General features: G+C 40.7%; 2 protein-coding genes and 1 long non-coding RNA gene across 13 annotated transcripts in view; 1 reads left to right on the plus strand and 2 right to left on the minus strand.

The window, feature by feature from the left end:
* Positions 1-8,113, minus strand: part of BMPER (BMP binding endothelial regulator) — a 145,362-nt gene extending 137,249 nt beyond the window's left edge. For 3 of the 6 annotated variants that reach the window (XR_014884015.1, XM_085226614.1, XM_085226612.1), the window contains exons 1-2: positions 7,030-7,376; positions 6,237-6,322 (exon numbers count right to left, since the gene is read on the minus strand). Coding sequence is in view for 4 of the 6 variants with exons in the window: in XM_085226614.1 (XP_085082740.1) it covers positions 6,237-6,322; positions 7,030-7,141 (198 nt within the window). In the remaining 2 variants the exon portion in view is untranslated. Of the gene's footprint in view, positions 1-6,236; positions 6,323-7,029; positions 7,377-7,678 lie in introns of those variants that run through there. The other 3 variants (XM_031554058.2, XM_085226613.1, XM_085226615.1) reach the window with 3 other exon arrangements.
* Positions 7,401-8,248, plus strand: LOC146544169 (uncharacterized). The gene is made up of 2 exons (XR_014884016.1): positions 7,401-7,674; positions 8,009-8,248. It is a non-coding gene; the product is annotated as an uncharacterized LOC146544169 (long non-coding RNA).
* A 13,051-nt stretch (positions 8,249-21,299) lies between these two features.
* The window catches only part of BBS9 (Bardet-Biedl syndrome 9), a 276,456-nt gene continuing 271,487 nt past the window's right edge, over positions 21,300-26,268 (minus strand). For all 6 annotated transcript variants that reach the window (XR_014884013.1, XM_085226608.1, XM_085226611.1 and 3 more), the window contains one exon: positions 21,300-24,957. Coding sequence is in view for 3 of the 6 variants with exons in the window: in XM_085226611.1 (XP_085082737.1) it covers positions 24,917-24,957 (41 nt within the window). In the remaining 3 variants the exon portion in view is untranslated. The remainder of the gene's footprint in view (positions 24,958-26,268) is intronic.

Consider the following 26,268-nt stretch of genomic DNA (forward strand, 5'->3'; position numbering starts at 1 on the left):
ATTTAAAAGATGTCATATACATCTGTATCTTTTTTTAAGTCGGATAAAAACTAATAAAGCTTTCATCATGTTGGGGCATGTTTGTATTCCAGGAACCCTTCAAACACTGATCAAAACAGTGTTCTCTTTTGCAGTAATACAGGGCTGAAAACTACCAGCACTCTACCGTATCTTAAGCTTTTTTTTTTTTTCTTTTTGTTTGTTATTTTTGTGGGTGAAAAGAAAGCTGATTGTATTATGCAGTAATAGAGACCAAGAGTATTTAAATTGAAAGAAGATGCAATCTTGGTAGATTCTACAGCTGATGTATGTAAACTCTTGAAATTATATTAAATAAAGTAGGTATGAAAGAATTGTTTGATGATTTTTTTTTAAATATGCACTTCTCCACTAGAAGTCATCTGGACTGCATTATACCTTGACGCAACAACAATTGAATCCTGATGTACAAAAACACTGCCATCTTCACTGAACATGTGTCAAACACTTGCTCTCAGGCTAGCTATGCACTTTTGAATTGCATATTGTGCCACAGAAATCAGCTATGTTATAGGTAAAGAATCACAGCAAATCTAGCAGCTTCCTTGCTTTAGCCCACAACATGGAGTTGGGTCTTACCAGGAACAAGAAGAACTGGAACAGAGGTTCTTTCTTCCATTTTTTGGTTTGTTGCACTTGGTTTCTCTATTCAACTGGTTCAAGCTAGGTAGAACACTAGCTCTTATAATGAAAAATTTAACATAATTTTTTATGAGCAAAGGTCAAATTCTACATTGCGCATTTGGATTTAAAAGCGGAAATTTAAACTACAGAATGATGTTTCTAGCTGAATAAAACTTATGCCAAGCAAAACTCTGATTTCTAGTTTCTTGGGCTCCTGTCTCCAAACTTTTCTCAGATTTCCAACACTTGGTTATACTTTCTGGCTCACATTTATTTCCTTCTGTTCTGGATTTAGGCGATAAAAGGTTGAGACATATGATTACCACTCCTCAGGTGCACTTGGCAAATTTGAGGCTCAGGCATGAGGGAAGGGAGGAAAAGTAGGGGGAATGGCACTGTTTAAGATGTGGCTTGTCAAGATCACCACTGGCTTTTATCAGCTGTTTCTTGACACAACCCACTTTGTTCTGAAGTATTTAGGAAAATAAAATACAATCCTTCCTGACAAAATAAGAGTGATTTCCTGCCAAACTGAGATATGTTCTTGTGATGTGCAGGATATCACTAGCTAAGGTGCACTTATCTATTTCCTCGCACTTCCTGGCTCTTCTACTCTTTCTACTGGCATTTTTGATCCACTCATTTTAAAATTACATACACCCACCACTGGCCAATGAATAGGTTATTCATGGATCCCTGCTTGCTTCTGGCAAGATGCTCAGGGTTCACACAGATGATGATACGTGAGCTGAAAATGGCACAGCTCTCCTCACCACCACCCATCAGCACTGTCACCCCCAAGCTCATCTCACCTTCACAATAGTCAGCACTCAAAGTTTAATTCAGGCTAAGCCGATCCTGGGAGGTTTTTACATTTTCATCCTAAAATTATACACAGGCTCTCATTTCACCCATTTCTGTCGGACTGTAGCATTTTTATGTCTTTTCCACACATGTATATTTCTTGAAAGCAAATGCTATAATATCAGGTGTGAGACTACTTCTATTTTGAGTTTTAGATATCTTCCAGCCAAAAAGCTGTACCAACAAAAACTCTCTTGCACTTGGTCATTTACTGTACTGTACCAAAGTTGAACTTAAAATATTCCATGCCTATTTTATATGCTCACACCCATATAAAAGAAATGTAATCAAATGTTCCCCCAATTCTCCATTAATAGCATTTTCCTCTTGACATTTCAAAATCCTCAGAACATATCTGCACTACAAAAAGACCAAAACTTACCAAAGTGTGGTAAATTTTCACATTTATGAAGTTCTGTTTCTACATAACACCAATTCACTCAAGCCTCTGCAAGCCTCAGAATAATACATTCACATCTGAAATATTTAAGTCTGCATCTGAAGACGTGACATGTTCGGGTCCCCCAAAACTTAAAAAGTGTATAAAACCTTCCTCTGGATTGAAATAAACACGTGTTAGCACAGATTTGTGAGAATATTATTAGAGGAGAATTTTTGCATTAGGTAGCCTAGATATAACCCCAAGCAGTCTTAAAGCATTTAATACCTGGAATAAAAAATTAGTTTCTTAAACTGAATCAATATTGTTCCATTATGAATATTATTAATGTTATATATTTTTACCTCAAATCCACCCTCTCGTAAAGTGCAAGTGAAATAAAAATGGGTAGTTTTGTAGTCAAACCATTAGATGAAGAGTTAAGAGACCTAAGCTTTCATCACAGCCCTACAAGAAATTGCTTGTGGATAAACTACAACCTCTCTTTGACTTTGATGTTTTTCTGTGCAAAAAGAAAAAGAAAAAGATAAAAAGCTCACTCCTTACAGTCAGCAGTAATTAATGATCATTTCTTTGGAGATCAAATTCATTCATGTTTATTAAGTGCTTAGAGATGATTAGCTGGACAGCAATATAACAGCACTGAAGTGTAATTGTAAAAGCTCACTTTGAAACTATCGCCTTACAGATGTTTAAAATGACCATTTTTAATGGGCATTATAATGATAATAAAGCAAAGACTTATAGATTGTAACTTTAGGGCCTGCAGATTTTGATCTTGTTAGTACTTAACAGTAATGAGTAATCGCATCCAATAAGTAAAAGTTAAAAAAACTTTATTAGCCGTAAGTAAAGTGTAAAGCTTAAAGTAGCTTTATTAGTTCTCATCTTTCCTACCAGAAAATATTTCTAGGGCCTGTAACTTCATAGCAATTTAACAACAGGAGGATCACAGGATCCTCTTGTCCTGATATCCTCTGTATCACTAGCCACAGACTATCATCTGATCACTTCTGTGCTGAATTGCATATCATAACTAAAGCATACTCCCATATTATCACTAGAAAACATCACAGAAGCAACATCCAGCATTATCTGCAGTGCCTTTTTCTGCTGATATTTCTTGCATATGGAACTACAGTGTGCATTCACACACGCTCCCAGTCTGACCTCTGTTTCCTTATACTAGGAGGCAAGCACCAGGATGGCTCTGTGCACTCCACTACATTTCAGTATGACAAGTGAAGAAGTCCGCAATAGTGTTATCTCATGGTGGACATAGAACCTTTTCCTTAGAAAAATATTACCTGTACTTGAGAAGTGAATGATTTACTACGTGCAGCATATGAAATCTCCAGCACATGTCCCCCACTCTGAATTCCCTTATCATTACAACTTCTCTTTCCACATGTTACAGCAGATGCTTATGAATGAACTCATCTCAGTTGGTAGCTGCACTTGGCTGCCTCCAGAAGATCCTCAGTGTTCAGGTCTTTGTGTTGCCAATAACTCTCAGTTGGCACCTACAAGCTTTAGCAAAGCAGCACCTGCCGAAGTCAGTGTCTACATTATTGACTTTGTTCATGTTCCTATCACAAACATCAGCCCACCTAGTCTCCTACAGTCAGTGAGAATAGACAAATTTTGGGTTTTGGACTTTCTAGCAAGGCTTGTCAGTGTTATATGAGAAATTGCATTTGTAATTTCTCTTTGAAACCTCTGTTGCATTATGGCAACTTATTCATGACCTTTGAGTTTCTAGATTCTACCACATTTGCTCTCAGAGTAATACGTCTTCCTTTGCCCTCCCAACCTATTCAGCCTGTTAAGAGACTGTGAAATGAAGACTGCCTTGCTCATACTGCCTCCCTTCTTCTGCCTTGCTAGGATGCAATCCTGTGTGCTGCAGGACACGATCTGCAGAGTCAGTTCTGTAAAGCACTCGGTGATTTGGTCCAGCATTTCAGTTCAGTCTTCCCTCATTAGTGAGATGGGAAAGACATGGAAAAGCTTTATTTAGATACTCCATTCAGATTCCCACAACCTGTGCAGTTCTTTATGACAGCTTGCAGCTATGGAAATGCATCGCTGATAGGGGAAACCTGTCACCATTCAATCCAATATTTCAGTTACCTGCTTTCTTCTTGGTCTTAAGACAAGTGCCCTTTGTCAAATAGTCTGTCCTCTCTGGACAGCAATTCTTTCTTTCCTGGAACAGCTGATTAAGTTCTCTTCTAAGTTGCTCTCTTCTTAAGATACAGACATAGATCAGGTTTACCCTTGTAGAGGATGATTGGTCTTCCAGAGAAAGTTCCTCACTGAATCACTATTAACTGATATTTCTAGTTGGGTGGAAGGAAACCTGGTTCTCTTTTCCCTCCTGGTAACAAATCACCATATCACATCTTTTGTTTCTTATCTCCCCAGACCTCCTAAAACTGATCTTTTCCCTTGTGGTAAGGCCTGAACAAAGATTTCAGCAACGGCCTGTCCAATAAGTCACTGCTTGGGATGCTGTACAGTGTCAAAGTCAGTATCTCCACACTAGTTTCCTTCTCCTCTACCTGGCCTCCCAGTTTCCCACTCAAGAAAGAGAGATCACAATTATCCTTTGGCAGAAATGAAACAGAGCATCTCCAGAGCAGTAACTTTCTAGGCATTCATACTAAGGAAATGTGGTATCTTACTTCCACTGAAGGGAACCAAATGCCATCATTTGCCATTTCTCTAAAATATGCCCTAGTAACTGCAAAGATTTAGAGTTCTTATATCCAGTGTTTTTTGCACTTCTTCATGTTCATGCATTAAAAGGGTGCTCATTGATTTAATAAGCCAAGGTCTAGAGAGATCTATAAATATAAGTATTTTACCCTGCATTATTGCCCTCATGTCCAAGACTGAACTTCTGCTCCTTCACAGATAAATTGCTTCCTCACTGGTTAACACCAGCTTCCATTAGCAAGAGTGGTGGCAGACATATTTGGGAAGGTGATCCATGATAAAACACAGCTTCGTGTCTTTTTTGTTTTCCCTTTGAGTTCTTTACTCACCACATCCCATACTCCTCCTTTCCCCACACCACTCTGTTCAGAAGAATCAATAACTTATTCTTTATCACTATTAGCTAAAAAGTTATCGCTGGGCCTCACTTTAAATCTGCTGAAGTCCATGTGACATACATCAAACTCAATGGGCTTAAGATCAGGTTCCTACAGTTGCCAAAATTGCCTTCTAAAACTCAGCCTGAAACAATTCTTTAAGTCTTTTATAGGGTTATAATAGCGCAGGCTAATGCTAATCAGATTTATAGCAGTAATAGAAGTGGGGGGGCCTAGAGATTTCGTTCCTAAAGTAGAAAACATTCTGTGCATTCCACTACTCAGTAACTTCCAAAACATAAAGCACAGCACTTGCTGGTCTATGCTTCCCTTTGCATGCAACAGCACATTAAGGTTTATGGCTTTCTCTTAAGTATGTTGTGCAAAGTTTTATTTAGAATAACTATTTTTCAATAACTCCTAAGCCTTGGCGTATCCGGCTGAATTGCTCCCAAAATGCTCAATTCTGATGTAAAGTTACAAGGAAAGGGAATGTTTCTCCCCAAAACGTCTATTGACACAAGACATTATTAACTGCTGCATCTCCAGCAGGGCAGGCAGTGCCATCCTGGAGCAAAGCACCAGTACGAGCATCCCTTGTGCTTTTGCTGTTGTCTGATCCCAACATGTAAAGCAACCAGAGAGGAACACCCATCCCTAGAGGTGTTCAAGGCCAGATTGGATGGGGCCCTGGGCAGCCTGGTCTAGTATTAAATGGGGAGGTTGGTGGCCCTGCATGTGGCAGGAGGTTGGAGATTCATGATCCTTGAGTTCCCTTCCAACCCTGGCCATTCTGTGATTCTGTGAAAGCACCTTGCAGCCTACACCTCACGCCGAGAGGAAGCCAAACACATGGAAGCTCAAAGAAGCAACATTTCCTACCCCTGCTTGTCACCCTATTTGCTGAGCTACACCCAAAGGGTTCCGTGCATACCTCTGATTCCTGAAAACAGCCCCAAATTCACACACTACACGCAGTTTTGCAATGACACGTTAAAGTCACGTCTAACTTTGTGCCCGAGAGTTTTAATGTCAAACCACTGCCAGATCAAGGATTGGGTTACTTTCCATTAGCTCGGTGCTGAGATAACCCCATGTTACGTAAAGGCAACAAAGGCACCTGAAGTTTGATTACGTAAAATATTCCCCTCTTTGTTCTGTTACTTTTAGCTCAGGCCTGAACGTTCTTATTATCTGAAATCCAAACTTACCAGGCAAACACACATTATACAAGGGTTGTCTGTGATAAAAGGTATCTGGAGAATTTCCCCTTCATTTTCGCATTTTGCAATGGATCCTGAAAGAGAGATAAAAATTAAAAAAATATTGACGTATTTCAATTCCCCCAGCTGGTTTTTGGGTGATGATTTGTCAGTCTCACTTAACCCCTGCTCCATTCCTAGCCTTCAGCATTAAGTTTAGCCCTGATTTGTCCATTTTGAACAGGTGAGCATGCCAAAGGGAGCAGAGAAGTGACTGTCCCTTTATTGGTGGCACAGACCCAACTTGCTTTGTGTCCCACTTATAGCTTTTTCTTTTCATGGATGACGTGTGGAGAATAATGAGTACTCCACGCAATGCAGGACGCTTCCGTAATGACAGATCCAGAGCTTGTTGAAATCAGCGCAAAGCTGGGTGTTGGACCGGGAGCCCGGCACAAGCGTTAAACCGAGCATCCTCCTGGCGCCTGACAGCCAATTGGCGACGGGGCGGGAGCGAGCGGGCTGACTGTCAGACGGAATCGAATTAGGAATCCCTTTATGGCCCTATTAGCCGGCACTGTGTCATGTTGGAATCGCTTCCCACTCGTGCTAGAAATTGATTCGCGTTTCCCTGCGCGCCCCAGAGAGCAATAAAATATAATCCTCGAGGGGAAAAGAAAAAAAAAAAAAAAAAAAAGAAAGAAAGAAAGAAAGAAAGAAAGAAAAATGGAAGAGGGGGAAGCCCATCTCTTCCATTCACCTGCCCCGAACCCGCTCTCGCTCCCGCAGCCCCGGCCCTTACCTGTGAGCAGGGAGGAGGCCGGCGCCCCGGGGAGGCAGAGGGCGCCCAGGAGGACGGCAGCGGCCGGGACGAGGCCGGGTGTCCCCGCCGGGCTCCCGCCGGACCGAAGCATGGTCCCGGGCTGCGAGCCGCGGGTGCCGCTGCCTGCGGGACGCCGGAGCCCGCGCCGACCCCCGGCCCTGGGTTACGGAGGGGGGGTGGGGGTCGGAGGGAGAAAGGGAGATGCCGGCCCGCCGGGGAGTCCCACCCCGGGGAGGGGACTGCGGGTGCGGGGAAAGCAGCTGTCAGCGCCGGCCCCTCGGCCCCGCACCCCCTCTTTCCATCACCCCCCTCCCCTGCCCGCATCCCTTCTTATACCTTCCTCTCCCCCATAGTCCCTCCTCCAGCACCCCCCGGCCCCACGCCGCCTCCCCCCGGCGCACACACGCGGCCGCGCTGCCAGCCCGGACCCCGCTTCCCCGCCGGGAGGTGCCCGGCCACTCCCTCCCGGCCCCGCCAGCACCGCCCGGGCCAAAGAGGCGTCGGGGGCTGCGGGCGGGGCGGGGAACGGGAGGGTGGCGAGGAGCAGAGGAGGAAAGGTAAAAGAAGGCCGGGAGGAGAGGAAGCTCGGCTCCTTGGAGGAGTCCGCTGTTCGCGCAAAAGCAGGTACCTAGGCAGGGAAAGCCGCTGCCCTCGGCTGGCCCGACAGCTAGTGGCAGGGCCATTCGTGCTTGGGGATAGCGAGCGGGAAGAGGAGGAGGAGGAGGGACGAGCGGGGCAGGCGGGGGACCGGCTGCGAGGCTCTGCTCAGTGGCTGCCGCCCGGCTCCGCGGAGCTCCCCTTTCCCTTCTCCCCTCTCTTTCCCCTCCGCGTTGCCGGGGCCGCTCCTATCGCCTCAGCCGCAGCAGAGCTCCGGCAGCCGGAGCCGAGTGGCTGCCCCGGCCGTGGGCTGACGGCGCTCTACCCAGACCTGCGGTGCGAGTCCATCCTTGCCCGGTAGGTTCTGGTATTCGATCCCCCTTTGCTCTTCCGTCCGTAAGTCGCAGTTCTAGACGCGGGCAAGGCGTGAGCTACGGGCGCGCACCGAAGCTGAGCTTCTGCAAGCGGAGCTGCACTGACGGTGTGACCCTTCTGCTACGCGGAGATCGTCCGGGTTTGCTTTGCAACTCGTTTTCCTTCCACGGTGCTTTTTCACCGAAGGAAGCGCAAGCTCGCAGAAATAAACCGCTCTGGTGACAAAGCTGAAAGGTGCTTTCGGATTCATTCGCGTTTGCACGGTCTTTTTCTGGGGGGTGAATGCGAGCTGTTCTTTCAAGAAAGCTGACAGCAACTGCAAATCAGGTGCAGGCAGCACAGGACTGCTTTTGCTTTAAAGACGTTTGCTTCCCACTCAGACGCAAGACTTGCGTGTTCGTTGTTAGAAAGAAGCCCGGCAGACTGCTGGAAGCTTGAAGCACCATTGTGAGATGCAGGATGCCCACGCCTCACTTCCAGCATCATTTGTCACCCACCTTTATAGTGGGAAACCAACGTCCTGTGACGGGACCACAGAAATCTGATATTTGTAAGCCTGTCGAAATCGCTAGCAAGATTCCTCCCCGTGAAAAAAGAAAACCGATTTCTTTTCCTATTGCACAATATCAATCTGAACAGGTTGAGCTGCATAGGCATGTGTGATAGTTTTGATGCCGTTAAAGGAAGCAGCTATAAAAAGAGGGGATTTTGTATTCCATGGAAATAAAATTGGGAACAGTGCCTAAGTATAATGCATGAAACTTTAATGTATTTGTTCTGGGAAATGATTCACAAATAAATGAGTCTGTAGAGGTACATATTAAACACTGCTCCAGAAGAGATTCTCACTTATCCGAATGGTTTTTTTCCAATGGAAAGATGTACTGAACCTTTTGGCAAACTGGCTCTTCCTTACTTCTCTATCTGCAATTGGTGGCTGTGTTTCCCTTCTCTAATTCCAGCACAGCTACAGTCTTTCTAGAGCAAAAGCCACAGGAAAAAAAAAAAATAAAAATAGGCTCCAATAATTTCTTAAGTGACAATTCCACAGGAGAGTACTTATATCACTGTGTGCATTGAGCCTTCTCTTTGTGAAGGTCTAAAATTCATTAAGTATTAATGCTGCCTGGTGTGAGAAACATACAAATCAGCAGGGCATCAAATAGCAATCAGGTATCCAAATAACAGCAGGGAGCTGATAAAAATACTCTACAATTGCAAAAGGGTTGCAATCTGTCAAATGAAGACAAGAAGGGACAGCAAGTGAGCTTCGCACTCAATTCCTGCCGTCCCTCATTCAGTTCACAAGTACGAGTAATGAAATCATACCTAAGGCAGGGCAGTTGAGCAGCAAGGCACAGGGATTTGCTGCAGCATCCCCAACACACTGACTTGGCCCCAAACTTACCTCTACAACTGCATTGCGTGATGAAAATGCTTTGAGTGCTCCCTGGGGCGAGCTGCTGGATCTGTGCCTTTTGCTGCGGTTGCTACAGCTTTGGGGCGAGGGATTTGCCCTGTCCTTCATCATTAGATGCACCTGCTGATGGCACCCTGGGCCTCCCCCATCCACAGGTGCTGGGCAGAGTAGCTTGCTGAGGGCTCAGCTCCTCACCTACCTCTCATCATGGAATGGGGGAAGTGCTCATGGCTGGGAGCAATTCCGGTGCTTCCTGACATCGGTGGTGGTGACACACTACAGGGAATCACTCTCTAATTTTAATCTCTCACAAAGTGAAATCCAGCACAGGATTGCCATCCCAATCCTCCCACTTAAAGTTTCACTCATTCAGTGCTACAGTATGAGTTTTGGCTCAGCTTTTTACCTTTCCCTTAACCTTTCTCCAAAGTCTATCACATCAGTGGTATGTGTTTTTTTTTTCTTGTAGTAATGTCACATTAAGCACGGTTCCAAAAGTTTGGGTATTATTCCTTCTTGCATCCATGTTTGAATAGATATTTACTTTTCCAAGAAACATTCAAAGCTGCGGTAACTTAGCAAAGCCAGAGGATCACACTGAAAGCCATGTCCTGCTGTTGGACACACACAGAGGCTTCTGTTATAACTGCTGGCATATAACAAAATCATATGTCGTCAAAATTCTTACCTCCTTTGTATAAGCATCACACAGTATCACTTTGTGTTGAAGGGATACGTTCATTAGTTTTGTTTATTGGTCAGCCTGGGTTCATTGATGGAGTGCTAGCTGTTCACAAGTACCTAGTTTTACGTCATTTGGCTCCTTCTCCAGTTGTGCTTTCCCAGTGGTCAGCCATAAATTGTTAATAGTGTCAGCCATTAGCTGGTGACAATAAATGTTCAACTTAGCACTCACCTAAAATGAAAAACAAAGCTTCACTGTTTGTTAAACATAACAGTAGTAAAGAAGATGACAGTGATCACATTCACATCTTTCTTCATGATCATCTGTTTTACTGGCACATCAAAATACCAAGAACACCCATTATTTTTGAGCTAGAGAATTCTTCCAGAACTGAAGGGACACACTGAATCATTAGAATTCACAAGTATTTTCTTTTGTTAAGAAAATTCAGTTTTAGGTCTTGGGCATAGAGTCCCTTCTTATGCAAGAAAGTATTCAGTTAACATGCTGCATGGGAAAGTTTATGTCAGCAACAACTTACATCATCAAAAAGAAGGGGACATGCATTTGCTGTAAAAGGAGGTTTACATTCATTCGTTTCTGTGCTTAATCATGATTTAAAGTTAGCAGTATCTACTGGTGTGAACAAACGCGTAACCGCTTCGCCGCCGTGAGATAATGGCGATAATTGGCCCAAGTTTCTCAGAGGTGTTCTTGACAAAGTCCCCCTACAGCATAATAATCAGAAAACCAATGAGGGCTGGAGGACATACTAAGAGGCCTTAAAACTGTAACAAGATTAAAAATGACATATGGTCCAAGTCCTTAAATAAAAGGAGAGTATCTGAAAGTTACAGTGAGACTCACTCGAATAAATGTTTATAAATTTCATCAAACAACTCATCATTTTGACAGTTTTCCATAAACCTCTGCAACATGCAAAGTATTTAATTTATTTGTGGCAAGATAAAGATAATGAGTAACATTTTAAAAGCTTGTTAACGTAAAATATCTTGGCATGGTCAAACTTGCATACTTCTGCTGTTTAAATTATGTTTTCTAAGAACTCAAAAAGCCATACAAGAAGGAGTTTCTAACTGCAAAAGTCTTCAAAATCATTCTTGTAATTTAAATTTCTACAAACGCAAGCCAAATGCACAGAATCTAATCTGAACTGGATGTAAATGGCACAAGGTCTCCAAACTAAAATAATAACAATAACAGTAATAATAATAATAAATATGACTGCAGCAGGGAGAAGAAAATATCACTCCAACATGGAGAAAATGAACTTTTATAGCCTTATGTCAAGTATGCTAAAAAAGACAAAAATGATGATGGTCCTAACTATGGAAGCCCTAGCAGAAGCTATTAGATAGGCTACAGGCTAAACAAACGCAATCTATTGGCATGTGCCTTTTTGTTACTCAGCTGCTGTAAATAGAAAATTGCATTTGCATAGATAATTAAAAATATCTTGTGAGCTATGTGTTTTCATGTTAAGTTTACCTTGAACACCTGCTGTGCCTGAGAAATGATAAGAGCTAATTAAAACACATAAAGAGTGACATGCACGAAATACTCCTTTGTTTTGCACTTGAGAGACGAATGAAACCTGCGTTTTGTCCAGCTACTCTAGCTGATGACTGCAACAAATAAGGAGCATTAGAGTAATACCATGTACCATGGCAGACTGATGCCTGCAGGTGAGGATGGTCTCTGTACACTACAGGAGCCTCACTACATGCTCTAAAATTCTTGGTTCCACACCACATACACCCCTAAAAAAAAGGTTTCCTTATTCTGATGTGAGATTTTCCCCTCCAACGAGGATCCAGTTCTAAAGCAGCTGCCTCTACCACGCACAAGAAGGTAAAATGTTTGCTAAAAGCCAAGTGTCCAACTGCACATATCCAGTAAGATCACTTCATCTCCTATTGAAACCCTATCATGTGAGTTTTCATGTTGCTGTGCTCTTACTGCTGTTATTCCTGTTTTCTTGCAGAATTTCTCCTTGGGCTTTTCCGTCAGCTAAAGGCTTAAGAACTTAAATCTCAGATGTCTGAGGAACAATCATAAATTGCCAAGCTGGAGCTTCCTCTAGTTCATGTGGCCCTCATTTACACCCAACGAGCGAGAGGACACCAAGGGCCGTTCATTTTAAGACATCTGTAATAAAAAAAGTTATCGCTTGTCGACCGTGGCAGGGAAAAAAGAGAAAAGGTGCTGTGTGGTGCGATTGCTGGCAGATGGCACTGTTGGGAGCCCAGATCTTCGCAGCGTGCGGCAGCATGGCAGGGAGGAGATGGGGCTGCTTTCACAATTAACCTGAACCACAGATCTGTTTACAGCAATCTAATCCATATGTGCTAATATCTTGCTGCTACACGAGTGAAACTGTCTCTTGGATTGTTCTCAGAATGTACTTTTTGCACATCTGGCTTCATATGCACAGGGCATTTGCTTCTACTGTCCCTGCAAGGAATACAGCATACCTTATTCCATCTGGAAGCAAAAAGAAAAGACAGTGTTGCAGTGAAATCCTCAGTATTGTTATTTTCCAGATACAAAGCTCAAGTAATTTAAGAATTACTTTCTTTTTTTTTTCCTTTTTTTTTTTTTTTTTTTTTTTTAATAAAATTGTCTGTGCAACTTTTTGGCTTCTAATCTACATAAAAGTATGACCACTTAATGCAATATCCAATCTATCCAACTGACAGAATCACACATATAGGGCAATGAAATTACAATCATAAGCAACTTTTTTTTCATCAGCATACATGAACAAATCAGGGTAATCCTGCACCGGTCTGTTGTAATTTCTGAGAATTACAGAGTTTCATAACGAATAATATAGCCAATATTAAAACAACAGTGTTGCAAGATATCACACTAAACTGCTCAGCAATCTGGTTGAAAAAATAATTTATTATAATTAATAAAAATTAATTTATTATAATTAATAAAAATATTCTACATGTACTTAAGCACAAAATTAGACTCTTTTCTACTATCAAAGAGTATTTAAAGAAAAGGCAGAAATGTACGTTAGCAAATACAAAGTTGAAGACCTAAAAACCCATCTCATTTTGCTACTGATTCATGTGAGTCAGATTAGTCTTAGACCATCACCAAAAGGAAAACCCACAGCCATTTGAGCAGGAAAAAAAGGTACTTGCGTAAGGCAGTGTAATTCATCTGCCCGTCTCTCAGCTATCTGTGGCTTTGTCAGAGGGAGAGGACCATTAAATGTGCCTGAGGTGGGCTCTGAGTGTCATTATGCAGATCTGCAGGGGCTTTCAGCCCCAGCCCCAGCTTCTCCGTCAGTAGCATATCTCTAAATATATTGCTGAGAAGCACAAGGTGAACAGGGACAGGGAAAAGTATTTATCCTGGTAAAGTATCAGACATGTCTTGTATATATTTGCAGATTAAACCCAAGAGAGTCAGCTGAATTACCCATGACCAAAGAAAACAACCAGCAGTTTCAAGGCTTCATAGAATTTTAAATATGTATTTACGTGGTATACATCATTTTAGATATCTTTAAATGTAAACTGGAGTGTCAAGGGAATGGCTGGCCGGTATTCTGACACAGAATGATTTCTGTTCAGATGTTGATTGGGGAAGAACTATTTTCATCACCAATTTGGGGGCTCTGGAGGGTTTGCTTTGCTTTTGGTTCTAACAAAGCTAGCTTGAACAACACAGAACTAACTGTTTACCAAGTTACTTAAAATTCTACCTGTCTTTCATGCTATTGTATTTTGGTTAACTTGAAGTCAGTAAGTAAAGCTGTGATCCAGTCTGTGTCAATATGAGAGCCAGATAATAAATAGGAGAGCTATTTTTAACAGAATGGATGTCACTGTGCTGAAAGCATTTTGGAAATTTCTCGTGCCAGTTTAGATCCTTCCCTGGGAAATGTTCACACGTCGGAGTACCCAAATGAGACAGATAAGAATCATCACATCATTGTCAGAAAGGCTCTGCCTCCTGCAGGGCCTTGTTGAGTCAGGGCTCTAAAACAAATCAGGATAGCATGAACTGGGATAAATTTCAGTACAGAGTGGCTACGGCATCAGAGGGGCCATGTGTTTGGCCTCACTATGTGCTGGGGAACCCAAGGAACAGGATCTTCTCCCAAAGGGTGCATCCGTGGGGCCTAGTGGCAGCCTTCAGAGCCCTACGCCCCCAAGCACCATGCACACAGAGCTCTGCACCTCCAGGCCTAGGAGAAGCAATCATGGCCCCAGAACAAGCCAAAGACAGCCCACCCAGCCACAGTTCATCCGCTCAGTCCTCACATTCAAATTGGCGCCAGGCCTAAATTAATCCACAAACTGGGTTAGATAGATGGTCTGATAGAATCACAGAAATAAACCTAAAAGTCAAACCAGAATCCTTCAGAGAAAAGGAGATGAGCTGCCTCAGTACTTTGAGGCTACAACAAGCCAGCTGTCCCAGTCGTGAGACCCAGCTGTGTGCCTCCACTGCCCACTTGTGTGGCTTGGATGGAGGACATGCATAGGCTGGAACACCTGCAGGATGAAGACCCAAACTTTCACCTACCAGATCTTCCAGCATAGTATTTCTTAGCTTTCACAATTATTTTCTTAAATAGACTTGTTTTGAAGCACATGTTTATCTTCATAAACTTTCATATTCCAGAAGAAAAACATTAGATAATAAATCACAGAACAGGGGGCCTCATGATGGAGCTGCTTTCAGTTCTGTTGTGCCAGAAGTAATGGAAGTAATTGGACTTCTTAAAGATTGTTCCTGTGCATCTCTATTAAAAAAAAAAAAAAAAAAAAAAAAAAAAAAAAAAAAAAAAAAGGAATCATCCCTACACTCCAAATGATGATTAACTGACTTTTGAGCATTCCACAAAATGACAATACAAGCCATCTATTATAGAAAGTAACATTCAGTGACGAGTTAGTCACTAACAACAGTTCCATGCTTTGCTTTTGGATTCATTCCAGTTGGATGAATAGACAGAACAATTCCCAAAATGCAGAAATTTTGCTGCTATGAAACATTCAGAGGACAACAATCAACCCTCAGCTTTGTAATGATGGGATTTTAAAAAATGGCCGTTTATTTTAAAATAGCCTCTGCGGTTTGTAAAGCTGTTTCTACAGAATGCACAGAGGATAAGATGCACATATTTTTGCAGCTTTCAGCTGCTGGCCCAAGTGCAGAAAAGAATTAGGAAAAGACAGATTGAATTTACATGATGTAAACTAGAAGAAGAGAGCAAGAAAAGATGGCTCTGAAAGCTATACTTTATATTCTTCTAGAAGAGGTGCAGTGCAAAGTAAGTATTTTTTCACAGCTACTAGAATCCAGTCAGATTGCAAAGGTATGAACAGGGGAGCAGCCTAACAATGGCTCTATTCACCCACAACCAAATTCTCAAAATCTGGAGTCTCACTTTTTAAATTCCCAGACTGAGCCTCAGGCCTTGAGCTTAATTGGGGGTAACTAAAAAAATGAGGGCAATCAAAATTATCAGTTGGCTTTGATAATGCAGGCATTTGCAAGGGAAGGACAGGGACTGAGCCAAACCCAACAGAGACGACGTGCAGCACGTCAACACAAACACACCCCTGTGGGCACATGGCAAAGATGAAGAGAGACATGGGAGCCTGCAGGGAGAAGTGATCCACTATGACTGAAAACTGTTATACTGGTTTATGAGTATTTTCAAAGCACTGCCTAATGCTACAGTGTACAAAAGTTGGAAAATTATATAAAGAAGGGCCCATTGATACCTCTGACATGAGCCAGGTGGAGGCACAGAGTCTCAAAGGATTCTGGCACATCCTGACTGCAAGACGCGACTGCTGCTGAAGACCTATGCTGCAGCACAGTTACTTTTTGGAGGTGAAGTGGAGCATTCTCTGCTTCTGCTCTCCCTGTTCCCGTGAGCTTCCTGCCACAGCAGTTCTGTGACTAACATCTTGCTGCAGGTAATTATCACGTAGCTGTAAGAAATGAAGATCTTTTACTTATTTCCTCTGGCTTTGTTTTCCATAACAAAAATGTCCTCTGGCCACTCATGGCAAGTTTACCATTTTGGAAACTGCTCTGCCACACCCATTGGATGCTGAATCAGCACAGGTTATACAACTTCACTATTAACAGGTAGTTTGATCTGTTTACCACTGCTGGGCCACTCATTTCACCTGTGGTAGCACACAGCTGGCTTTGAAGGAGATGTAGCTACTGGTAGGATAAATGTTATACAGTGAAGGAACAATTGGTCTTTAAATTCAGTGACAGTGGAAGTACCTAAAAATGTTCAATAGTGAAGACAATGACCAGAAAGAAATAGAAAAAGAGAGCTTCAAGCAATATGAAAGTGATTTGGTAAGAACTTTCTATATAAAAAGTTGCAGTGTGTGCAGTTTTTCAGAAATGTCCTTAGCTGTACTATAGCAACCTAAATATACAGAGCAGCAAATGCCAGAATTCACTTCCTAGCTTAGCCACAGAGGGATGGACGTAACCAGTGGTTTGAGACCTAAGGAAGTTCAACTCAACCAAACACTCAGCATCCAGATTTGTATTCTGGATATCTACAATGGCAGAAAGATGGAAAAGCATTTTTAGAAATTGTTTATCTGGCCAAAATCAAAATTTTGAATAAGGAGGACCACAGAGTACTTTCTGCCTACTTGTTTCTGTGTGATCGGGCAGCAAAACTGTCAAGAACTCACCAGGCTTAGCAATCAGGTCCTCTTTCAACATGTCCTGAAACTGGAAGCCAAAAAATCAGTGCCCAGGTTTCAAAAAGTTCATCTTAGTGAGAAGCAAGAAAGGTTAAAATGTACTAATGCTGTTACTCATTGGGATTTATTCGCTCAGTTCTAATTTTAACTTTGGTTAGCCCAATAAAAGGTATCACATCACCGTCTGGGTAGCTGTCTTACAAAAAAACAATGCAGCTACCAATTTTCCTCCATTGGATGACATACTTGGGCAGTAGCCCTTTAAAAAAAGCTTCAACTTCTCTAGAGCACATTTGGTTTTCCATTCATTATTTTTCTGATGCTGAAAGCAATGTTATTCATCTTAGAGAAGAATAGCTACATTGTATTTCAAAGGTTTAACCAAAACACTCCTCTCTGCAAGTTGTCTTTTTTCCTTTCAGGATTTTAGGACATATTTATAAAGTGGCTGCTGAGAGAAATCATCAATTTATGATCAATGGGATCTGGTAAAAAAAAAGAAAAGAAAAGAAAAAAAGAAAAAAAAAGGAAAAAGAAAAAGAAGCAATACGGGAAAGAAATGAATTACACAATTGCAAAAGTGACTGCTATCTACAAAAATGTGGATGACGAGAGCTTCTCTCCCCATGAGATGAGCTAATGAATGCTGAATGTGAAAAGACTGTTAGAAAAAAAAAATAGAAAAATAAGATCAGTTATTATTGTACTGTTTAGTATCCACAATCTATAACAATCCATACATCTACAACTTCCTTCTTGTTTTTTGCTAATTTCACCTGTAGTCATTACCTAAAGATCAGCCTTTGCCTTCTCCAGTCCAGCTTGCTTACAGTAAGGAAGCAGAATCCACCTCTGCTTGTACTCGTTTTTCTATGACTGTCTCTTGATTCACACCCATGTAGGACTATTTAGGTGCCACCTACACAGCAATGATAAATCTTTAGCTATTCTGAAAGGTCAGCCCTTTGTGTCTGTATTCTTCTTTGGCTGTATGGCCACACAAACACCTTTGTTTTCTGTCTTCTCTTACTGATGTCAAGCTGGTTGATGTCACTGCTGCTTGACCACCAAATTCCTGAATGCAATAATCCTGGGGGGATGTTCTTAGCCCCGTGAGCCAGGATTCATCTTCATCTAGGGAAGATACTTTTGTCTGTGTCAGCTGGAATGGGACTTTTAGAACACAATCCTTGAATGGGTATCAAGGAGCCAACTGCACCCTGAAGCTCCTTGGTTCTTTTTCCCTACTTTCCCATCATGCCATAAGGGCCAGATCCCCAAAGCAATAGGCAAAACGTTCCCAACACAAGTCATGGACCTCATGTACCTCTCTACCTGCAGCTGAGCTTGGGATTTGCACCCTGACATACGCTAAGCAGCTGTCCAGTTTCATGATAAAAGATGTGTGTTGTGCCACTATGAAATACTTACCAAATGCTGTAAGCTGCCAAGACAAACTCTTTTTGTTTCTACTTGGGTCAGAAGCAATTGCACCTTGTTAACCAAGCTGTATTACCACCAGTTCCTAACTGCAATCATTGCTTGTGCAGAAGGAAGACACTGAGTTCAAACAGCTGGAAAAGGCACTTCCTAGTTTCTGTAAAACATGCATATATTACAACTTGACTGTTCTCCAATATTTATGGATCTCAACTGCCTCCAATTCATTATACCACCAGAGAAGAAAAAGTGCAATAATCCCCTTTATGTCTCCTGTAATTGAATCCAACTATGATTATAATATATTGTGGGCACTTGAAGTACCTATTAATTATTGAATGCTTGCTTCATAATGAACTGGAATATCCTCTCTGATACACCAACTTCTTCATATATTTTTTTATCACTTCCAAGATCCTGAAGAACTGGTCCATCCTTTAAAATGAATAAAATCAATATAATAAGTGATTTTAGTTATCTCCCCAACACACTGTAGGCTTTGGGATACTGTCTCATGAGGTTTAGCAAAACTGGTCCAAGCTGTCCTTGGATCAAACAACTCGGTGCTCTTTCCTGAAGTTTTTAAGAATGGCACCTATGTTACATTCATCAACAATGATAAAATGTCTCAGCATAATGAGAGGAGAATGGAGGTGCCAATTTTTTAACAGTACATCAAACTGAGGAAATGGTAATTGTAACAATAACATCAGTTTAGAAAAACTGCGGCAACTTTCTAACAGATAGAGGGCCAAGTTTTCTGTTGATAAGGGGCCAACTCAAGTGCATTCTTCCCAGCAGAGCATGTCCTGCAAATGTATCCTTCCCATGCTCTCTTGATTGGAAAGCAGAAGGAGAGCATGGTGCTCATTGCTTGGTTTCCTAAATTAATAGTGCTGCTTGTGATGTTGAAAGCTGTTATACATCATCCTGAGAGTGACTTCACCTCAGAAGTGGCTGAAGTAACCTGTATAAAGTACTTTGAGAATTTATTTATTTTGAAATTTTAACACGTAGCATCACTCTCTACAGAGAAACAACCACGTCTGGGATGGAATATAGTAGCTGTTTAATTAATACTGACTAGCTGACTCTCGCAGATACAGATTTGGGGAATAATACCTCTTGGAGCAACCCACATAAGGTATTACATCAGCTAGCTAGGACTAAATGGTGCTTATATGTCATCTTATTATGGCATTTGGCCTCCAGTAGAGGAGTATGGATGTTCTCCTATCACAGTCTGTGGCAAAACACTCAGTTAAATTCAATTAAGGTAGATTTGGGCACCTAATCGGGTTACAGTAATGACTCATGATGACTGAACTCCAAGATTACTGATCAGGCAACAGCTCACATAATCAGAGCAGAGCTGTTATCTTGTTTCTGCAGCTGAATGTGCTGTCAGTCTGTACCCAGCTGGAGCTGCAGTGGAGGGTGGGCTGTGAGCCGCAATGATTGCTCCTACTTAGGAAGCACTCCAAGTTTCTATTCTGCTTATAAAGATGAATCAAAATATCTTATCAAACACTGTTATCGTTTTCCTCAGGAGTCTTAATTGCTTTTGCCAAAAATAATTTCCAAAAGGAATATTTTTTTATGATGAAACTGCTGAAGTGGTATTAAAGTAGCAAACAAGTGAATAACACAATATGCTTACGCTAGATCAGGTGGAAAATATTCCCACTAGAGCTAACATCAATTTACATCCTGTAGCCTGAGGGTGTGGACCTATTCCAGGGCTGTGATTTTTTTATTTTTATTTTTTTTCCGCTATTAAAAACACAATTTTGCTCAATCCTTTCATTTTAAGAATGAGGATGAATATTAAAATTTTCAATGCAGCATGTTCTTTTGCAAGCACGCACACTTCATGCATGCATAGTAAATCTAAGCACATGATGGTGCGTGTGAAGAAAATATCAACCTACAGTGAGTACTTAAGAAAATAAAATGGTGTTTTGCTCTCTTTCCTGCTTTTGACAATATGAAACTCTTGGAAAATACCACAGTGTTTTAAAATAACAAATATATTTGTTTAAATGTGCTCGGATGTTGCATTTTCTTTGTACTCCTTGGTACAACAGATGTAAACTTAAGGCAAACAGGACGTTGTCAGATAATACCAGGTCAATACAAGTAACTAGGTTAGGCTTCCATCCTACAGTTAATTAAATCATTTGCTACACATTCAGTGCTAATAAAACTGCTAGATGTCTCTGCCATGATCAGCTGGTCTCTTGTACAAAGCACATCCCCACAGGCTAGCACCTTTTGTACAGAAAACTGCTAGTCATCATACAAAGAAGGAGGAGGAAGACAGAATACTTGATACTGCTGACCACTGTAAGAATTTACAATACAGGAGATGGATGAGGAGAGAGGAGCTTCAGGCTCTAAATAAAGCAGTGTTTTCTAGTCTTTATATGACTCTCATTCTTGTGCTGAATTTGGTCTACTGGAGTACTAGAATAAATTCCCATAGAAGCAATGCATTCGATAGCACTTCTAATTGGGGTCACTTTTGCTAATTTGCAGAACGCTACACGGCTTGGCCTCCCGCTTGCTTCATCGTGACCTGGGGGCATTCATTCACCTCTAGAGGATCATGGCTCGTATACAAACAAGAAACTGCAAAGTTAAACATACATTGAGTTACAGAGGAAGAAGCAGGTCAGCTGCAAACAGCATATGAAGATATCACATAAATACTGGAGGAATCCTGTGCTATGAGGCAGTGAATGAACAAAGCAGCATGATAGCAAAGGCTGACTACAACCAAAGCCATGGAAAACTCCAGGTTAATTTAAAAACAAAGGAGGAAGAAAGAAGTTTGCTTTCAGAAGTATGCCATATATCCTGCAGTACCTTTGCAACAATTTTTTGAAGTATTTACTAACAAGATCCTGTGATAAGAAGGAAAGATACTTGTTAAGTATAGTGCATAACCTGTATTTTTTGTGCTGAAAGGACTTGACATACAAACACAATCTCAGCAAATTTCTTTTTATGGTAGTGAACTGTTCTTTATAAACAATACAACAACATTGAGACCTATCTCTTAACACTGTCTGCACAGTAAACATTGAAGAAAAGACAAGATACCATGAAAACAAAATTCAACCTCTTGCAAGTAAAGGAATAATGTTTTTCTGTGCTTAACAATAGTTGGACAGATGAATCAATCTGGGACTGGAAAACACAGTCCTGGACTGAACTCAGCATTGTGTTCAAAGCCCAAAGAGCCCTCAGAGCCCAAACTTCCAGATTTTGGTCGTCAGAGCAGTAATTGTTTTAATCTGTTTTTCTAAACTTCAACACCATGAAAATAAAATGAAAGAAAATTCTCTTATACAATAACATTCAGAAAACAACAACCGTGAAACATTTACCTGTTTAACAAAAATAAAATGCATATATTTTAGTTTAGGACTTACTTTAGAAAATACATTTCAAAGCACTATAGCACAAATATAATAAAAAAGTTGCCAAGACTCTGTTTAGTTTTCAAAATATTACAAAATTCACTTTAGATATAAGTATCCAAAATTGATATTAATAAAATGATCAAGGAATTTTTATCTTTGAGCCAACTAAAAATATAAATTTCTCCTTGAATAGCTAAATATTCAAACAGACTGCATATTTAAGCTCAGAAAGTAACATTTTTATATGAGTAATCTTTTTTTTTGCAGAATAAAACACTAGGTTTCTAGATATGACATTTATACTACAGACCCCACTTTACCTGAAAACATTGTAATCTTCTGATTAACCGAACAGTTGATTAGACATTTCTCTAAAATCCTCTTCAGAATTATTTGGTTGGTCAGCAATGTTTTTTTTTGGCCTCAGAAACACTGTCAATGCAAACCGAACATTTGGACCCCCTAACCTTCCAATGTTTTCTTACATTTTTTGGTTGGCCAACTCTCTAACTTTGAAACTCCAGCAAGGAGCCTGATTTTTTTTTTTTTTTTTTCCCCAACCATAAAGAACTTTCTTAAAAATTCAAACAACATTTGAAAACTGCTAAGAATTACTTTACAATATTTCCTCCTAGCCTGGTGTGTAAATGACTACATTTCAACTACTTCCTTGCCCTGAATTAGCTGGACTATTTGGCATTGGGGAAAACAAAGTGATTTTTACTCAAAGCAACTGTATTTATCTCCTAAATCTTGATGATAATACCAGAATCCACAATTTAGCACAATATACAACAAAGAGGTCATACATTATGACTAGTCAGTTCTACCTTTTTTTTTTTTTTTTTTTTTTTTCTTTATTACCAGCATGTTTTTCCCTTTCCGTAACGGTATTCTCATAGACCTCATTTTACAAAGCATCAAGCAGAAAAGACAAATAAGAGTGCGTCTGAGCCTTACATGTTAAAATGACAGAACACAAGAGTGTATGAAATAACTGACCTGAGTGCCCACTCGTTTACCCTAAATTCCCGATGAATCGAGGCAGCTCTGAGCATTGGGATCACATTCAAGAATTATAATTATGGCAGAGTAATATATTTCTCACAGTAGTATATTTTCCAGCTAATATCATACACATACAGCTTGGGATTCTTTGGTCCAGGATTCTACAGCATAATGGCACTTACATGGCATGGGTAAAATATAGTAGACCGTAGAGGATTTTTCTAGATTACCTAGCAGCTGCTCACAAAAGAAGATTTGAGATCTACAGTTAAAGTTTAATCCTAATAGCTATAGTAATTGATTAGTTCTCCATGGATTTTCTTTGGTCATTGAGGTGTGTACAGAAACTACAGGAGATTATTTTATTGGGTAATTTTCACAGCGCAGCAGGATACCTTGACAATGGTTTGGATACTGCCCTCTTGACAAAGACCATGGGGGAGGGATCAGAGCAAAGGAAATTCAACCAGCAGAATCCCTGCATAACAAGTAGGGTGTAGGATTTTTCCTTCCTGGGAAAGAAGCAAGAATTCTGGCACCACAACTTCAGATATCTGAGGTCTTTTGGGGTAAAGAGTCTTTTTTATTGTGAGGCCCTGATCTCTTCAATTCTAGAGGTATCAAAAACCTTACCCAGCGTCCTGTCCACTTTGTTCCGTGTAATAGCTAGCATGTTGAAAAGGGCTCAATGAAATATGGTTTTATCATGCTTATTGAGCCACAATAGGACCAAAGCATTAACCAGCAGATCCATAATTGTTGCACACTGGTTTTGTTTTGGGGGTGGGCGCAAAAAAGTTGAAAGTAAATATGAAGGCGATGAAAGTTGCAGGCTTAACAGATCCTGAAAAATGTCTCCTTTTAATCCATAGGTCAAGTCTTGTACAGACCACAGCAACTATCACAACTCTTGCCAAAGCAGTAGAAAAGTGAGTTGGAGGGACCTTTTCTATGGTTAGAACCAGAGTTCATGAAAACAGTGGGAGAGCGGGAAGTGGACACAGCTCAGGCCATTGCAGAAACTAAGCTGAGATCTGCCATGCTTTCTGTATCTGTAATCTTAAAAAAAAAACACAGCTTCTAATTTTTTTATGAACCAGCAATAGCCAAGAGAGAGCTTGTTCAGATGTCTGTCTTTACTCTTGACTCAGGTCTCACTTGTTTTCAGTTCCAAATATCTTCTTCTGATACCACACTCAGCTCACTCTCAGGAAGTCAGACATGAGCGTGCCTCTTCCAAACCCTAGGCCAAGGTTTACAAGGGTGTTTGGCTTGTCTCCGTTGTTGGGTGTTGCATTTCAGGCACCTCATGTGGACCTGATTTTCAGAACGTGAGTGCTCTGCACTTCATAAAAACTGAAACCTTTAAGCCCCCTCCAACTGGATTCATTAAAATTAAGGCACTCAAAAACTGCTAGCTAGTTTTGAAAATCTAACCCATAACTAAAACAGGCTGAACCACAAGAAAAGCAGGAATAACAGGTAACCATAGAAAGATCCATGTGTTGCTGTGCCCAGGGTACTTAAAGTGTAAACTTTATTCACATAGCAGTGACATTGTTAATGGCAAAAGGGTTTGCCCTTTACGTCCAGTAACCATATTTTACTCTGTATCTCCTGAGAGCAGGAGTTTGTATAAGCAATGAGGGGGTGGGGGTGGGCAAAAAAGAGTTGATGGATTACCAGTTTTTCTTCTTGTGGTGAATTCAGCTGTCTGGAATGGTGAATGTTAGTACAGGAGGAAAAGAGATAGTTATCTTTTGTCAAAGCTGTGATATAGCAAATGTTAATATAATCTCAAAGGGAGGTATAGTTCAAAATATCTTAAAAAACAGATAAAACATATCCTGAAACAAAGGTTGCTTTTAACTATATGTAAACAGTCTTTGATCAATCAACAGAATCCTTAGGAAGGGCTGATGTATCACAAAACTTAACACAATATCCCTACCACAGTTGAGTAAGTGCATAAGCTTTGCCCACAGAAAAAAATGCTAGCAGCTCTCAGGAAGATCCAACTGAAATGATTAGAAATGAACATTTTTGTATAAATTATCACAGTCCTCTCCTTCTGAAGGCTGTAATCGATACAGAGTGAAAAGGATCGGTACTGCTGCACTATAAATGCATTTGATATCAGATAGAAATTCCTCCTGAGGGGTGTCTTCATATTTCATGGCTTTTCGGCTTCCTTTGCTGCATCCTCAGACAAACCTATAAAGGAGAAAGAAGATGCTTAAAAATTCGGTGTACTTGGCAACTGCATACACTCTATTATTGATTATTGGTTTGTAAGAGCTTTGGTTATAGCCAGAGGAAACAATTTATTACAAGCAAAACAGTATAAGAATCCATAACTTGCAAATTCAAGAACTCACAAGCTTAGGAATATAAAAATTAAGGCAATGAGGCGCAATTTCATAACAATTCCTTTATGTATACAATGGATAATGCCATCTTTAACTTATAAAATTGTGGACTACCCTTAAATGTGAGGAAAAAATGGCAGAGATCAACTAGGCATACAATCTGACACACATGGTTCTCTACTTGATCTTTGCCTGCATCTTTTTACAGGTAGAATTAGCAACACAAACGGAAAACAGTATAAAATTACTCTCTATCAACTTATTAAGGACAGGTTTTTTTAATATAAAACTGAGACTTTGGGAAATGGGAAAATAGCAAAACCCCTGTACAGAAGGTAACTTCTGGTTTAAACCAGGAAAGGATACTTGTTTTCAAGTATTTGTGCAAAGGTTAATTCATCTTGGATTGGATATTAATCTTTGCTACTGTGAGCCTAAAAGAATCAGAAAAGTGGGCAGAAACCCACATAAAGTTGCTTGAAATGTCTACAGAGAAGAGGAACAGTGGATAATCTTGCAAATTTGTATATGCACATACTTCCATGACTTCATTAAAGTGATTATTTAACCCAGCAGTTTCTTACATATCCGCTATTACTTTAGGCTGAAAATTATTTAACTGAAATCCTTTTATAATTAACATTAAGCAATCCAAAATAAATTGGTACTATCTCGAATGGTACATGAATAATAATACAAATAACACACAGCTTTTAGCCATCTCTACAGGAGGCTTAAATCCCTACACATCCAATAGGTCAACAGCAGAATTAAATTTGATTATCCAGGTCTTCTGATCACAGGTCATTTCATTGTGCGTAGGCCCAAATGCCTTCATAATCACGTTCACACAGAATTTATCACGAACAATCTACATCATGTAAGAAAATAATAATAAACTAAAGGCTGTCATTTGCTGTCATTTAGATCCAAGCAAGTCCGGGTGAACAACAACATCTACATTGCTTTCTCTTATTTTATCTTTCAGTTTTTGATCTGCTCTATCCATGTCCTTCAGGGAAATCCTCGGGGATTTCAGCATATGCATGAATGGTTTTCATAGCTGCTGGTAAGTTAAACAAATTTTACCTCAAGCCTTGAGACTGAAGCAAAGTGTCAGTGAGGCTAACAGAGCAGATCAAGGATAAAATTGCCA

Source organism: Meleagris gallopavo, chromosome 6 (assembly GCF_905368555.1).
Source record: "Meleagris gallopavo chromosome 6, MGAL_WU_HG_1.1, whole genome shotgun sequence".
Classification (NCBI taxonomy): Eukaryota; Metazoa; Chordata; class Aves; order Galliformes; family Phasianidae; genus Meleagris; species Meleagris gallopavo.